The sequence below is a fragment of the Spea bombifrons genome, chromosome 6, assembly GCF_027358695.1.
Source record: "Spea bombifrons isolate aSpeBom1 chromosome 6, aSpeBom1.2.pri, whole genome shotgun sequence".
Classification (NCBI taxonomy): domain Eukaryota; kingdom Metazoa; phylum Chordata; class Amphibia; order Anura; family Pelobatidae; genus Spea; species Spea bombifrons.
In genome coordinates, this window is record NC_071092.1 from 44,604,103 (window position 1) to 44,621,945 (window position 17,843).

General features: G+C 44.3%; 1 protein-coding gene across 6 annotated transcripts in view; it reads left to right on the forward strand.

Annotated features, from left to right (window-relative positions):
- The window catches only part of PTPRF (protein tyrosine phosphatase receptor type F), a 152,551-nt gene that overhangs the window by 55,712 nt on the left and 78,996 nt on the right, over positions 1-17,843 (forward strand). For all 6 annotated transcript variants that reach the window (XM_053470075.1, XM_053470078.1, XM_053470077.1 and 3 more), the window contains exons 3-4: positions 10,667-10,812; positions 11,440-11,581. In XM_053470075.1, coding sequence (XP_053326050.1) covers positions 10,667-10,812; positions 11,440-11,581 — 288 coding nt within the window. The remainder of the gene's footprint in view (positions 1-10,666; positions 10,813-11,439; positions 11,582-17,843) is intronic.

Consider the following 17,843-nt stretch of genomic DNA (forward strand, 5'->3'; position numbering starts at 1 on the left):
GGGATTCAGCTGCCGCAGAGAAGGGGTAGATACTTAGTAGCATTGTTTGAAGCGCTGCTTTGCCGACGCCAGCTTGATTGAATGCACATATAATTTATTTTGAGGGACGGCTGCCAGATATTATCTATTGTAAGGGTGGAAAGATTGCCCTTGATTTTCCTCTTGTCTCTCTCCTTTTTTTTTTCTTCCGGATTCACCGTTTCCACACCAGGGCGTACATTTAAAGATGAATAATTAGCGATAAGGCCGGCACCAATTAGCGACTAATAGGTAACCTTAAGGGACAGCTGATAAAACATGGCGGTGACCTCTCTCTCCGCAGTGGGAAGCCATTGCCTTTTGTTCTAAATCCGCCTCCTCTGATATGAAGACTTTGATTTCTAGGTAATAGCGTCTGGTATTTTCCTTATAGAATAGCCAATGTGCCGCCTGACCTTTAAGATTTTCATCTCGAAAACCAATTGCCTTTTAAGTGCGAGCGATTGTTGAGATTGCTTTAGCGATTGAGCAAAGATCATTATTCGTCCAAAAAAATTCACATGTTGGAGGAATGAACGCTTCGTTTTTTATGGGCCGGGGGTCAGGGTTGTTTTGAAGATTAAACGTTGACCCCCCCTTCAGAACAGCGAATTTTTGCACCGGGCGAAAAGTCCCCAAAAGATCCAGAAAGGGCTTTTATTGACCCAAAGTTTGGTCTCGGTACGGATACCCAGCATCCTGTTGGTAGAATGATGGGAATTGAAGTTCAAGAACTTTTGGGTCAAAACCACCTGAAATAAAATGTATTATTATTCCGCAGGACTTTGGGAACGCAAATAAATAGTAAATAATGTCATATATTGAGTTTGTTGAGTTATATAGCGCCGCCGTGTTCTGCGGTGCTGTACGATGGGAATCTACATGAATACTAAAATACCTCATTTTCAGGATTGTTAACTGAAATAATGGCCATTTGATTTTCCGTGTGTTTATCCACATTCAAGAATAATAAGGATAATGTATGCAGGGATTAAGACTATTTTATCATAGGAAAGGGACGGGGAATTCTAATCTCAGAGCAATTATCTGCTTTAGATTTTATCCATTTTTAAATAATTTTGGGGGGGGGGGTTAGTTATGTTACCGTAACCGCTGACGACAAAAAAGTAAAAAAATATCTGAGAAACTTCTTTTAGGGATGCGTTCTTTCCTTTTTCAAAAAAAAAATAATAATAATCAATTAAAACGGCTTCTATTCTAATATAACAACGACTTTGTGTGTAGTGTCTGGTTACCAATAGTTGCTAACTGTCCCTGTTGGGGTGTCCAGTCCTGGTGGTAGACCTGAGCTTTCTGCTCACTGTCCTGATCAAAGATATTTGCAGATGCCCCCACGTACTGAGTGATTGCCCCTTTTTTGTCTTTTTTTAATATTTTTTTTTTACTATGACATGGTATTAAAACTGTCCATGCACACAACCTTTATTTATTTAATAGATGAGAGGGTCCCTTTAGCTTGATGAGCTCGGAAAAGGCCACCTTTAGGATTAATTTTAAAAACATCTAAATGACCCACATCAACAACCCAAATAATTTCCCTATTAAACGATTGACTCCCTAGAGATTGCCTTCACTACAACCCTGGACCTCCATGGATTAACTATCAAAGTAGCAGATCTAAAGCATCCGGCACAAGTATCATTTACTAAAGAAGATTAGAAATCCGTGTAATCTGGCAACATCCCCCGCCGCGCGTTATTAACTAAATAAGTAATGAGGTTATTGGTTAATTGCCGTCCGCGACCAGGATTTGTAAATATGCAGTTTGGAGATAAGCTATATCGAAATGTAGGTTCCCCTCTACGAAACTGTATTTTAAATATATTAACGTTGTGTGATATATTATTCAAAATTGCATTTAAAGAAAAAAAAAATCATGAGCTTGGAGGAAGCAAACTTTCATTGTGGTTCCAGAGCATGTCGCTGCTTTGCACATTATCTCACAAGTAGACGGGAATTGGCTGCCATGGATGTGAAATATGGTAGAAGATGGTAGAAGACCACGTCCAGTATCTATTAGAAAATGGTGCCATTGGATGCCATTAACAGCTACTTTCATACATTTCAACTTTGAGTCAAAAGTGTGGCTAGAAGACCTGGATTGGCCTAGAAGACCTGGATTGGCCTAGAAGACCTGGATTGGCCATACTAGGCAGATGCCCAGTGTGATGATTTTGGTGGAGAATATGGGTTGACCCTCTAGCTTCCATATTTCCTTGAAGACTTCGGTGGTCACCCTCTTCGGAGGAAGGAGCGCAAAGAACCGGCCCTCCTTGGTTTTAGCCAGGGAAGGAAAGGGGCTACATATACTAATGGGGAGTGCAGCCCCAGAAGAAGAAGAAGGTTTGGGGACCCAATGTCCTCTGTGGCCCTATAGAGAGCACTGGCACTGTCACCATCTTCACAGATGAAGTTGAAGCATGTCACCACTGGCTTTCAAACCTAAGTCACATCACTGTGTCTTGCAGCCCTAAGAACTCAATAATACATAAAAAAACGGGGAAATGTCCTCCATTTAACGATGTTTTGCTTACTGTTTTAAATATTCACCCTCAGCTGGTCCCAGAGGTGGAGAGGTTTCCAAAAGAATGTAGGAAACAATTAGATTTTTTGATCCTGGTTACATTAAGGTCGGAATTTGATAACTTGCGAATAATACCGTTGCAATTCTAAATCCTTCACATAAGCTACATTCGAAGTTCAAATATTATTCAAGCAAATAATTTGCTCATCTCTATGCAAAACCTCTATGGGAGCAGAGTTGTCAATCAGTTTTGTGGCTCGCCTTGAGGCAAAGATCGGAGGGTCTTCGCTATTCTGTAACAGCTGCGTGGCATTGCATGGTAGACACATGGTTTTCGCATGGTGGTCCAACTCAATAACCGCACACCAGGCTACAAGCCACTAGCCATTTTTTTCTTCAGTGTTTGTGCATATTTTTTTTATTAACTTGATCCGCAGTTTGCTCCGAGCCCCTCAAGCAGCCACATTTTTCATTTGCATTTACAAGTGCATGAGTTTAGAGTACGCAGCCATTTGCAAGTAACTCGGGATTTATCTTCAGGGCTTGACGACGGCTGTTTTGTGATGTGGCAAAAATTGGGTTACTGTTTAAAAACCTCCTGCCCGGGGCTCAGTAGAGAAGCAGTTTATAAAAAGAATAATACTTTGGAGTTATGGGCCAGCGTATAGATATTCTGTGTCTCGATGAAAGGGACAAACGGGCCCAATCGTTTGATAATTTATAAGTAACGGCATTTGCAAACCAACTTTAGCTGAGGTTGCTAGAAAGCTGTGTTTCCAATAAACTGTTTTATGTATGTAAAATGCTTTTCCTATTAAAAAAAAAAAGCCTACTGATCTGCTGTCTCTGATGTCCTCAAGCCAAAAAGACTGTTCACGGTTTCTTTAGGCTTCTTTATTAGTACGGGTGCATACATTAAACACATTGGGTGTTTGAATGACTTACCTGTGACCTTCAGAATACCTGGGAACGCTGAGTCTCTGGGCGAAGTCCTGCTTACCTGGGTATCGAGGTCTATTTCTTCTTCTTCTATGGCCATGATCAGTCTACGTTGTGCGCACTTTAACTCCCGACCAAGTTCATTCTTACTAAAGGCTCTGGGCAGAGCTCTGGGCAACCTACCCTGGGAATTTCCAAGCAATGCCCATGGAAGAACCAGAAGTTGGGAGGTCTTCAACACTGGGGGTTTGGCCCCCTTTTATCCTTGCAGATGGATCATACTATAAACCGAGAGATGACAGATAGATCACATCTTGTATGGTATGTTCGGAAAGAGAGAGGACCGCTCCCTGTGGCCTTACTATACTAAAACAGTATATACTACTGCGCTTTCAGTGCAAGAAAAACATTTCATTTTTGCACTAATTTTTTTTCACATTGCAGGAAATATTTTCCTGTTTATAAAGTTAATTTCACCGGTAGAATATCCCTTTTAATAAAGCCAAAAAAGATCTAGCCTTCAAGCAATGGCGTACCTTGGGTAGAAACAATACGTTTTACTGGAGCAGAGCGTTAATGGATAAAAACGTCCCTGCATCAGAATTTATTAGCAAGGGAAGCCTTAAATAAGTTTTCTCTCCTGGTTTTGTAATACCGGCTTGCCTCTAAAATATTGCCCTTCCAAGGCTCTTCCCGCTGGCATCACCCTGTATGAAATGGTCAGCCTTGCTCCTGACATGCTCGGTAGAGTTATGTCCGTTCTAAGAGAGAGGTTGAGAACATTCCGATGCTGCATTATTGTCCCGTCAGCAGAATCGTCCCCACTTTCCAGCTGTCGGTTTTAAATTCGCCCTAAATCCGAACGCCAAAGGAAACCATGACCGGTAGAGCAACATCTAAACGAAGACCAGAGGTGGTGCTGTCCTAGAGCACTGTGTGATGTCTGATAAAGAACATTAAATAAATACACTTGTGATTTCAGTGGTCCATGTATTAATGGACACATGGGTTCAGACACATGGGTTCATGGCTACCATATTGGTGCAAGTCTTCTTGTGTCCTCCACAAGGCTGAAGGTTGCATAGGGGACGTCAACATGATTCTCTTTGATTTCTAATTGTATTCTTCTGGTGGACCCTTCTTCCCTGATTGTATGCATAGTGCGCTGAGCACCGGTGCAGGTTCCCATCACATCTACAGATTCCATGGTTATTGTCCTCTTTACCCCAAAGTCCAGGAGCTCGACTCATGATGTAGGAGGCCGTCAAGTTCTACAACTGTTTTAAAAACTTAGAATTTAATAAAAACTGGTGAAAATCACTACGTGCTTCATTTATCCCAGGGGGGAAAAAAAGACACCGGCATCTTTCCGTCAATTACATTTCTGATGTGCTTTAGGTGTGAAAAGTTGTAGCAAAGCATTCCGTGAGAAGCGGCACTTCTTGTCCGCGCGCTTTCCTGCAGGTATGAATCCTCGTGGCGGGGAGATGATGGGAGCCAATCAGCCGATGAGATGGAGCATGTTTGTATTTCCCTTGTATTCATTATCTGTTCCATTAAGCACCATTAGAATTAGTGTGTGGCGCACACATGAGCCTGCATGGTAATAGCAGCGTTATTTGGAAAGCAGCAGAATAAAATGCTCATTAATGTAAATTGGAACTCTCTGCAGAAAATCTTTCCGTAGGTTAAATGTCGCATCTTCTCCTATTAGCTACAAGCCTGATAAGGCTTTATCTGCCCCGTAGAGGTATTTAAATGATCTTTTAATATTGGCAATGGGAAGGAATATATTGAGAAGTATCAACATATGGTCTCCGTTTTGTGAGGGCTCTTGGAATAATGCGAGATGTACGCAGAGCTGAATTTTAATCTTTTGGCAGAAATAGTGTGTGGTGGTTTTCTTTTTCTTGTTTTTTTTTTGTTATTTGCCAATTCCGCATTCATTAGAGGTGGGGAGTGCTGCTAGAAAACTGTGTCAAAACAGGATTTTTAAGGAAAGAAACAAAACGGCAAAAATATTGTTTTGGTTACTGTGGAAATTGCACCCCTTCATCCCGCAAGTGTCCTTTAGGGACCCAAATCTCTTCAACTGATTGTAGGTACTAGATTGTTTGCTGGGTATGAGGGTATCGCAGGGTTCTAGAGCCCTAAACGCCCCATTAATGTCTATAGAAACAGCAAATGAAATGTAAAGCCTCAACCCCTAGACAAGTCTCCAAATAAAGATACTGGATATGATATTTGCTTACTTTGGGGTCAGCATGCGCAGACGGATAAAACCATTGTCTAAATGGTGCATTCAGCTGCTGGATCTGCTCGCCCTATGACCTATCATCTATGAGGAGCCACCTGATCCTTTCCAGGCAAGGGTTGCCTCAGCAACCAGTGATTCCCAGATAAATTATCAAGGTGACATCATGATTGAATAGAGTTATGATGTCACTTGATTAGCCCATATTTTGCAAATGTGTTGCCCGTATCCATTCCCCCCTCAAAGTTATAGTAAAGCTTTCTTCTGCTTCTCACTTCTCCTCCTGCTTCCTGAGTGGCCTGAAAACCCAGGTGCAACTGAAATGGCTTCCCCCGGTCTGATAAAGCCTGCTTTCGATGAATATGTTTTAAACAATTTCTCATGCAGGAGACAATATATTTTTTATCTTCAGTTTCCCTTTAAAAAGCATTTACCGTTCGCAAAGCTCGTCCGCCCAGTAACTTTATTTTTTCGCATCCCTGCAATCTCACAAACCAATCTAACAAAACGTCTCGCACGCCCTCTCCCTTTTAGTAGCTATTATTCAATGTCCGTATAATTCAGGCATCCTATCTCTCTTTACCCTAAAGCGGCCAGGCTAGCTGCTTACGATGATATATTATTTATACTCTCCATTAGAGCATCTTCCTCCTTGAAATGTCTCTGTAGCCTCTTCATCTTCCGTCCGGTTTCCAGTATTACATCTCAAGGTCTCCAGATCCAGGGTAGACCCCATTAGAAAGACAGAGGACGGGGCTTCCTCACTCCCTATCAGAAGCTCTCTGTATGTCCCTGAGTTGAGTAGGGGAAGTTCCATCAAACACCCCCGTCAGAAACAAAAGCCCTCGGAATTCCCAACGGACTAAAGGAAGGTCTGCATTAGCAACGGTCCTGACGCGGAGCCAAGTCTTCAAAGTCTAATGGAATACAGAGAAGCTGCTTTTAGTTGTTGGAAACCACCATGGAGGAAATGTATCCATGGGTCCCTGTTTACGCAGCAAAAACAACACTAATATTGCATGTAATTTATTTTATAGAGTTTAGTCAGTGAGCGGTAAAGCCTCACGTTAACACAATGAAAATGGCTTGTAACATAGTTAGCAATGATTCCTGTCTGCGCGGGGAATACAGGTCTTGGGTTTCACAGCAGGCTCTTCTTGAAGTCGGTCGAGAAACCTCACAATGTCCCCAAGAGTTACAGAAGACCTGGGGATAAAATCTCATCCTGATGTGAAAGCCAGTATAGGTGCCTGTTGGGGTATGGGGGAAACAGTCCCTCAAAATACAGGAAAGTTGTCAGCAATGAATACCGCTACTAGTGAAAAGTGCAGGTGTTGGTTTATACGGGTGGGTTTGGTTATGATGTTGTAACACAGTAAATAATATAATTATTACATCACACATTACATGTGCCTTGTTTTGCACATAAGTCATTTCATTTTACAATGTTTACTAAACTATCTATAATAAAGTGTATTATTTTATGATCCGAAGAACCCCTTACTTTTCATGGAGATAAGAAATAACGCTAAGTACTTCCTTATACCAGTCTGGACCTGACCTCTCGGATAGAAGCGGATCTTTATTGCTTTGTTTGTTAATACATTGCTTCTTAATGTCTGTCCTCATGACCCCCTCTGTGCATTTGTACATCGGATCTTCACATGGTGACAGGTAGACCAATCGGCCGCCCCCGTTACTTCCATAGAACCACTTGTTTTAGGACCTCCATTGGTCATTTGAGTAGATCCTGAAAGCCGGTAATGCTGGTAAAGTAAGTTTATGTTACTACAGACTCCCAGTAAGTTTCTGTTCACCCCCTCAGACTATCATCTTTTCACGTGGACCACGAATGACGTTGGGAGCATTTTGGGACTCCTTCAATTAATATCTGTCCATCGAGTCACAGAAGCTGAACACGGAACCGCGGTATCCATGAGATATCTGCGCTGATATTATGTGTCAATCCTTCTCGCATTCGGAATTTCGCAAAAAAAGTTATTTGGAAAGATTTCTCCCTGAACATCATGTCGTGCTTCTTATTATAGTTGCAGATTTACACTTCTAATGTCCCACTCCATTTACTGATGTTTAGCTCCGACAACATCAAGGATTTTGATTCATTTGCAGCTTAATTTTAATGTCCTCTAATGCTGGCTAATTATTTATAATGTACCGACAAGCTTCTCCGAGCCATGCGGTATAATTAGGATGCAAACAGATTGAACTTGGTGAACGCTAAACCAATTTAAAGGCAAACCGGCGCCTGCACAGCTTGCAGTATAACTCATTTATTTGCTAAAGCTACCTATTTTTCTTTACTCTTCTCTGAATGTAGTTGTTTTTGAGACCCCTAGTTTGAATGTAAGGGATTATTTTAACTCGTTTAGTGAAGATACGCGGCAAAATGCGGCAGAAGAAGCATTTTTTTAGTCCATTTCCTGTTTGTGAGGTTGGCTGAACCAATCAACAGCAATCAGCAACTTAACAGGGGAGAGATAATCACGTAGGAACAGGAAGAACAAGATGGCTGCCCTCTTGCTGGATCTGTATGGTGGGTTCCAAACAGAGGTCTGTTGATTGCTTTAATCTGGGAAAAGCGACAAATCCACATTAAATATTAAAAGGTTCTTCCTTTGTAAATCACGCAGAAAGCCCTTGTGGAATCCATCGTTTGGGCCGTTCCCTTTGCCATACATCCATTACCGCCGTATAATCAGCATTGACTCTTATATTGGTATTTACGTGGCTTTTAAATGTTTCACGTCCATTAGGAAGCCGGTGAGTGCCTTGTTAGCTGCAGCCAGAAGCACCGCCAGATCCTTATTCATCATAAACTATCACAGTCATTAGCCTGCGATTCCATTCCGTAACACCTAAGGCCCGGGTCGTATCCATTCATCACTCGGCTTCTGGGCCAACCCCAAGCCTTGCGAGTAACATTAAGCAAACCTGATCTCCCGGGCACAAAGAGCGTTCCGGGAACGGCTGAGATATGAAGAAGTGCGGGGCGCCGCTCCTAAACGCAGCTATTTGTCCTTGCTGAGTAATGGGGGGGGGGCAGCCTCCATTTTTCCGGTATGATGGGTGATCACGTTGTTTCTTATTGTATGCGGGACTGAGAAGGATGATCGTCTATTAATTGGCTCCCAGATGGAGCGGACAAGAGGAGAGGGTTTCCAAAAAGCTCATTTTGCTTCCATCGCGTGTCTAGTAAGAAGAAGTGTTTTCGCTTTATCTCGCGGAGGAAATCCATCCGTTCTATGGTTCTCTACACGTCGCTGTTACCTCCGTGTCATGTTATATTTCATACATTTGTCGGGAAGGGCTTCATTGACAAGATATAGCGTCGTTTTTTCACCAAAACTGTGTTACCTAATAAAATAAATAACAAATAGGGTATGAAAAACTCCATATAGTTATTTTCCGGTCCCTTCTGCAGAGAACTGGATGTGTGCCAGCATTCAGTCCTGATTTAGGTAACATAGTCTAGATTTCTGGGGCACTGTCCCGCTTTCTGGGGCAGATGGGATCACGGGCCGATTAGGAGAATCAGAAGATATCCCCTGATTGGCCCAATAAGCTTGTATGTCACCACCTATGTCACCATCTATTGAAGCGGGACGCGTGGATGTGACATCATACCCCGGCATGCTGCTTTCAATAGATTAAGAGACGGCAACAGTTGACTATTTGTAATATATTTTATAACTGGTGCAGAAAACAAGGGTTAGGTGGAGAATTAGTTGAGTGCCCAAAGTGCCCACCGCCATGCAATAGGCAATCTTGTACTACAAAATTACTTTTTTTTTTTACATGTTGTAGATTAACCAATAGTTTTTTGGGTTTTTTTAGCGACCGATCCACGTTAATTGAAATGCCTCTTGAACAGATATTCGGCTCGGCGTGAAATAAAACATAAATAATTAGATTTCAATGCAAACGAGTTTATAAATATATTTTAGTGTTTGTTTCTATTTTGGATAACGGCAGAAGAATATGCGTATGTAGCTGGTTGGGGGGAATTTACTGTCCTGGAAGTTGGGTTGAGATAAGGTTAAATATTTCATGATAAATATATTTATTGTATGTAATCTTTAACATAGCTGCCCAAGGACACCTAATGCGGTGGGCATTCTGGGCACCCTTGCCCATAATATGTTAAGGTTTAAATAGGTAGGGGCCAGCTGCATGCTGGGAGATGTTATGTTTTAAACAAAAAGAAGGCTAACGCAACCTAAATCATCAGCTTCCCTGGGAAGACAGAGCCGGCAGTAACCATCGACGACCCCCCCGATTCCGCCCGTCTCTTCTCTTTAGAGACGGCGACATCCCGTATCCATTTTCCTGACGCCCCCCGCTGTCCCGGCTCCCCGGTCGATACTGTTATCGCAGCTTGACAGATTTCCATTGATAGCGTTCCGGGGTTATTGACTGACAGACACCTGCCGCCTGGTCATGTAAAATCCATTAACGGTGCCTGCGTCACGTGTGCTTTGTATGTCACACGCCGGGGGTAACGCTTAGGAACCCGGCGCTCTCCCGTGCTGCTGTATCACGGCCCCCCGTCCGCATGGTCTGCATTATCCGCGGGGGGTTCACTTGATGTCAGCTCTTCTTCTGTTGCTGTGACCTTTTCAGCCGCATCGATTGCTTCGCATTTAAATATTGTCTTTTCTTCTTCTTTTTTATCGTTGCTATAGTTATTTCCAAAGTAAACAGAGAATTTCAGAGCATTTATATATTTATTCCCATCGAAGGCGTCTTATGGAGAATTAATTGATATTGAATTAAATGCGTTTGTTAATTTCTGGCTACTTTGTCTCCCCCCCATGGCGGTTTAACCCTTTAACGTGTATTTTCCATGCCCGCTCTCTTTCTGATCGGCTGTTTTTCTTGTCGTTCCGCAGGTGAGCCGGTTTTTGTCAGGAAGCCCGATGACCAGATCGGAATATCCGGCGGCGTGGCCTCGTTCGTGTGCCAGGCCACCGGCGACCCCAAGCCACGCATCACCTGGATGAAGAAGGGGAAGAAAGTCAGCTCCCAGCGCTTTGAGGTAATAGCGCGTTGGGAAGAGGTGGAAGACGCGTCTTCTGTCAGCGGCCCCGATGGGAAGCTAATGAGAGGTGCTCTGATGTGGCGGAACGGCTCCTCTGTGCCGCGGAGGGGCCAGACACGCATCTCACCCCCTATAATAGCCTGCAATAGCCGGCCTTTCTAACAAGCCGCTCCACGGGCCCGTTCCGTGGACATTTCCATTCTCAGCCATGTGTTCGCCACACGGAGGTTACTCTAATCCCTCGCTATGAAGCGCTCGCAGTCACTGAACCGCGGATAATCAGTGTAATGTGATACATTAAGGCAAATTAAGAGGTGTTCTCAGCCATTGAGACAATCAGAAGGACAGCATCAGCCGAATTTCAATAGAACTCCATAGAACTCAGTGTATCAACTGCTTATAGGACGAGGTTTAAAGGGCAAAAAAATTTTATTATGAGAATTCCCTTATTGTGTGTCTGGAGGCTGGAGTCTCTGTCCGTCGGGATGGTGCTTCTGTCTGTCTGTCCGTCTATCGCCTCGTTCCGCGTGTCAGGAGGCTGCAGTTGCCACACTGTTGCTGCAATGAGGAACCTCCGGATCAGGACGGGCACGGGGGACTGATGGGAATGTCTTTGTGTTTCAGGTCATCGAGTTCGACGATGGCTCGGGGTCGGTCCTGCGAATACAACCACTCCGTATTCACCGGGACGAAGCTATATACGAGTGCACGGCCACCAACAGCATGGGGGAAATCAACAGCAATGCCAAGCTGACCGTGCTGGAAGGTAGGACACAGAACGCGTTGGTCACTTTGTTTCAGTACTTAGTAACTTGGTCCTTTGTTAGACGTTATGTAGCTTGTACACATAGCTCAGTAACAGTAACGTCGAACGGTGGTCCTGTGTAGCCATCTCTGCCACTGTATCTTCTCGATGAGAAGTTCCTGCTGTTAAGTTGATGACGTGCAGCCGAATGCTATCCAAACCGGGAAGCCTTTCCTAGAGCTGGGCTGATAAGGTTCAGTATGTACATAATTAGAGATAATCACGGTAATGGCCGCCGGTGACACTGCTGCTTAATAAATGTTGCATGATGTTCATATCCTACGAGTGTTTTTCCTGCATATTTGCAAACGCAGACTGTTAATAGATGAAAGCATCTCTATATCTGGCAACAAGAAGACATAAAGCCGGATTGCAAATGTACTGAAACTCAACACAGGACCGCACTCACAAACCCCCTGTGTCACCTTAAGTCGGAAGATGGAAGAACCAACATCTTCAGCTTGGGTGGAACGTGGCGGAAAAGGCTTTAGAACACGGAGTAACTTCTATTTGTACAGGAAAAATGATTGTGAAATGTGTCGCTTGCAGACTGTGTGGCTTGTAGTTACCTTTGTCGCTAGCTTATCACTAACGCCAGCATGGAAAAGTGCCTGTAATAAATACTGTAGAGGGTTTATCCTAAGAAACTAGGGCTCTGTAAGTGAATACACTGTAACGAGTTTATCGGAAGTGGCGTCGCATCAGTTGAGGTCTAGAGGCTGCTCCGGCATACGTATAATTAATGGCTTTTAATGGGTCGTTAGCCAGTGAATAAAACATTCTTGTGTTTCATCCCAAAGTCACCGCCGGAGACGTTGCTTTGCGCTCTATGCTATTACTCCGGTTGTCGGAGAGAGAATTAGATTCACCCTGAACTTTCCCCCAACCAACTCTCAGGCGGACTCGGGGAAAAGCTCACTTCGTGCAGTATTGCCCCCCGGGGACTGCGTTTTATTGGAGGCAGCGTTTTCAAGACTTGGCCGTGATCTACCTTTTTGAGAGGTCACGAAAATAGCAGGTTTCTCTCTCCTGTAATTACTCTCCTGTAGCCCAGGACAGCGTCCTATCGAGTGGGCTTTGTCCTTGGGATCCCTGGGTCCTGTCAAACATGACAAATCACCCCTAGCTTCCGGGACCACCGGAGGGATTGGAGATGCTGACCTCAGACGTTCTTATTTCTCAGATTGCCTCCTGCTATCATATTACGATGAAATGCGGTGGGCTACGTGCCTTCTGCACCCACCAGCCCTCAAGCCCATAACATACACTCTCTAGTTTGATATCAGGTTACATCTAATATGCAAATATATATGAATTCCCTGTTTTTTTTATCATTTTGGAGATTTGATGTTTTCTGCAGGGCTCGGAAACCTTGGGACCAGCAAAGGGTCCTTGGGTCCGGCTTAGGTCTTACAAACCCTCTCATGAGCAACCCCACACCCTTTACCCTAGGCAACAGAGAATATTTAGGCAGCAAAGGGTTAATATAATGCTGTGTTCTGCGCCGATACCAGAACCGCTGGCAGGCGGACAGGTTCTAGACCTCTGTGACAGGGAATTTATTGTTGTGCATTTGTTTATTTATGTTGCCATTAAAGAGATAATTACGTCTCCTTGCTTTGCAAGCAGAGTATTCTGTTGGACAGTCGCTGGAACAGACTTGAGGACGCCTTATGGAGTCTGCAGGTCTGTTTGGATCCAGTAACCATTCTCAGTAAAAGGATTTGTTTGTGGCTACACGGTAATAACTCGGTGATGTGTCCAAAGCCGGCGTGTATTCGAGGGTGAAGGGGCTGCTATCATGCGGCCAAAAGTTAGATGATGAGATGAAGTCCCCCGACTCGCTTACAGCCGGGTAAATGTCTTCATTGAAGGCGGCGGGAGTTCCATAACCTGAACTAACCTGCCTAAAAAAGAGCTTGCACTTCACATGCGATGCTCTCTCTGATACAGTAGCAAGTTCTTCATCCAACGTTGCAAGAAGAATTATATAATTTCACTTCTTGGCGCATCCTCCAGACAGTAATCCCTCGCCTGTCCCTGCGAGGAACCACCTCAAGGACCCGGCAGGACCCTCCTGAACGTCTCATGTTTATAGAGCACCAGCTGATTCGTTACGATAAGATGGACGCGTTAAGACCTACTGGTGCAGAATGGAGAAGAGGGCCCTATTGTGAGCTTGTGAGCTTACCATCTATTATCAGTCTACGTGTCTCCTATAAGACCTCGGTCACATTATACATGCATGGATAACGAGATAACGTTCTGGAACGTATCTGCACTACTAATGCGGCATGGTATGATAATTCTCAACTGGAATGGTCTCTTTCAGCTTTATAAGGCATGAGTTGGTTAATCCCGGCTCTGGTCAGTGACAGACCTCACTGCGGGGTTCAGAAAGGCCCTTGGGCCACGAGTAGCCTCACTCCTCTGATGTTCATCAGAGCCTGATTCTCTTTCAAGTGAGCTCTGATTACTCTCTTATTTCATATTAGTCGGCAGGGAGCAGGGACTTCAGCCGGCTGGCTCCCCATGGGGTCACCGCAAGATCCGCTACTTGCCAGAACATCGCAGTAATAACGCCGGTCGTATCCCGAGCTCGCTCTCCGTCGGCTCTCCTACCTCCTCATTCCGCCGCGTAGACAAAGCGTGTATACTCATTTTGAGTAATTGAAAATTACTTCTCTTGTTGATGCAAAGAAAGAGGTAGAGGGCAGAAGATGCAGGAGCACCTCAATTTGTTTTTTCCTCTTCTACTGGGCGGCCGATGAGCTGAATAATGCATGAGCCGTATCGAGCACTTTCTGTCTTTTTCAATTATGACCCGAAGCAGTAAAGAAACAGACTCCGTTTTGCATGTCTGGCAGGAGAGCGGAGGGGGGGCAACCGGCATGTAGGGAAGGGTTAGAATGAAAAAGTGACACAAATTCCCCAGGTAAGCCTCGGAGCTGCGTTACGGACACCGCGGCACAGGGAGAAGCGACTTATTGAGTTGTCTGATGATGAGATGCACAGAACCGAGGTCACACATCTCGGAGTGGGTTTCGGTGAACGGATGCGGTGTTAGAATATGAGGTGTAGCTCATAGCGTCCTCCCGCTGGGACGCATTATAACTTTCAGATATCTGAATCAAAGACTCTTACCGTAATCTGACATTTGCCTTGTGCTTCCAGGCTACGCCGTCTGTGAATTTCTCCTACAAACGGGAGGCCCGCTCAGACCCCACTTTTTACGATGCTCGAATTGGCGTTCTACGTGTCACTAATAGCATATATTCCAAACGCTCGACCACCGAGGCAGCCGCAACACACCGCATGATGTCAGTGGGTGCTAACGTCATAAGGCAGCAGATCCACCCGGCAGTAACAGAGAAGCTTGTAAGAACGTGCTGCACTCACACTAGGCTGAAGGAAGAATACTCGGGATCCAATAAAGCTAGTTCATGACGATATATTAATCTCATGTAACATCGCAAGTAGGTTACGGAGCCGCTCGACGCGTTTCGCATAGCGTACTTAGTCGTAAGCTATCATACGTATCACTGTTGTAGCCACAAAAGGTCATGGCTGCACATCTGGAATTATGATGCTTTTTGGTTACAATGTAACCAGATGGTAAGTAGGGGGGCCCTTGACAGACCGGCATATGCGTAATAGAAACAACAGAATCTGATGGCGGATCAGATCTACTCAACCCGTCTCGTCTGCTTGTTTCTCCCGCTGTAACGACTCAAACCTTAATCAGTCGTTGGTCTTGTCTTAGATTCAGGAGCCGTATGCCTATCCCATGCATGTTTAACTCCAGTCCGATGCCATCTCTGGTAGCGTAAAATTATTTTCTTTAGCGACATAGTGACAAAAATTGGTCTTTTGTTACTTTCTGTATATTTTACTAGATAAGAATTCATTACCAAACAATAACTTTGCCCCCAAAATAACTTTTTAAACTATTTTCCACTGATCCACGTCGTCCTGAATCCCCTATAATTTGCCTATTGAGAGATATGAATACTTTACAGATTAATGTATAATTCCTTTTTTTTGCTAATACCCTCTACCCCCCCCCGAAGTTCCTTCTTCGTTACGTTGGCGTTGGACGAGGAACTATACTGTCTCTGAATCCATATTATTTCTTTGGAATATTATTATAATGATGTCCTTGGAGTCCCATTCAGTGTTCAGAATTATATTTATTGCATGTTAAGGAGCTCGACGAAATCCAGGCGAATCTAAATTAGAACAGAGCGGAATATGACAGCTGAAATCTTTTCATAAAATCTCTCTAATTAATTCCTTGTTGTCGTTCCATATTTTATTCCCATCCCCGGTCATCTGACGAAGGTAATGATCCTCTGAAGGGGTTTAGCCCGGCGTACATCACATTCTAACGGGTCTCTTCACTAAACTCGAAATTTTGCTGAGGTCACAGCTAAAATAATCAGGGAAAATCATAAAAGTCTATATATTATATAGAGATTTTAATAGTCGGAAATCGATGGGAAAACGTATAGATAAACAGCGCTATGGAATATGATGGCGCTATATACAACAATAGATAATAATAACAATAAACTATGGTTTAGCGTGATAAATACATAGAATTTGACGAGCCATTCGGCCCGTCTGGTCTCAGCTAACCTCTACTTCTTCTGCTGGGAGACCGCTCCACTTCTAGCACCCAATCTAGCACCCTAATATCTAATGTTAAGTTATTGATCTGTGACCTTTTTGTTAATTTAAAGGGGGGGGGTGTTTTGTGATAAGTTTTTTCTATAAAGAGATAATTCTATCTCCATTCATGAGGAAAATCTGATTGAACGGCGGCTCGGCGTTGTCTCTCTATCTCTCCTATGACAGACTGACACTTTTGAATGTTGCCGTCAATGACATAACATTTGTCGGCATTAAATGTCATCCGTCATCGATGGTCCGCGTTGAGCCTTAACCTAATTTCCTCCATACAATGTCATTAGCTTGTCCCTCACACGCTGCCTCTTGAATATCTTATTAGCCGATTTTTTTTTTCTTATTTTTTTTTTCTTCATTGGCTTCCTTTTGCCGAAAAATAATATGAACTAAACAGCGCCTGAAACGCGAGCCCCCCCCCCGGGGATCGCTCCCGTAACCCATCACGATGATGAATCGGCCTCATTACGCTTTACCCTCTGCCTTCTTCATCTTAAGTAACGTTCTATCCGTTTACGATATTTTGGCGTCCATCGCGGCCCAGCGTCTGCTTGTTTTCTGGGGCTCGGTAGAGAAAGGAGCAATGTCAGAATCCTCCGCCGGCTCCATAAATATCGCACCCTCCCGCTCCCCTTGATCTAAATTCCGAGTGTCTTCCTCAAAGAAACAGATTTGTCAATGATAAACGTTTGACAGATACAAATGACGGTCGCGGGGAGGTGGGCCGGCCATGTTCTCTGGCAGTATGTCCTTGCTCGGAGCTAGCGGTGGCTCGGATCCCGCTCCGTGTGTGTTACCTGCCTTAAAGTCACGCTTAGTTAGCGAGCTAAGGAGGGAGGAACGGGGAAGGGGGGGGCCCACCGAGACACCTGACATCTTTTTACCGTCAAGAAGAATAATAGGAGGACGGGGACTTATTAGAGAATTAGAGGACCTTCGATTAGCGGAAAGGAAAGGCGGCTAATGGAGGCAGATGGGAAGAAGGGATCCCTCAGGTGCGCTGCAGTCATCCGAACGCTCCGATTCAGCGGCGTCTGGGGTCCCATAGCCTCGGAGACTTATTATTCCTCTCCGAGACACGGGACGCGCGTCGTTGGGCATACCCGGCAGGGTTCCATATCCTGAAAGGGCCTTTCGCTACTTCCAATAAACAATTCCGCTTCTTACATTCTGATTAAAGGTGCTGTCCCACCCACTGAATGTAACTTTTTTTTGTGTGTTAACGCTCTTTGCCAATTGCCAACGTACCACTCGAATGTTGCTCCTTGAGTAAAAATACAAGAATTACTCAGTAATGACTAATAACACCTGGTGTCAGACTATTGCATACCTCCCAAGTCTCCTGTTTTTCGCAGGGCAGTCATGATTTTCAGCCGCTGTCCCTGCAAGCGGCTGTCCCGTCCTGCTTTCGCAGAGTATCTGGTCAGCATTGACCTCCTTTGCAGCTCCTACATGGCCGCCTCACAATGATCTGAAGCAGGTCACTCTTTGGGTAGGGCAGATTCCGTAACAGACCTGACTGTATCTCAATATAAAG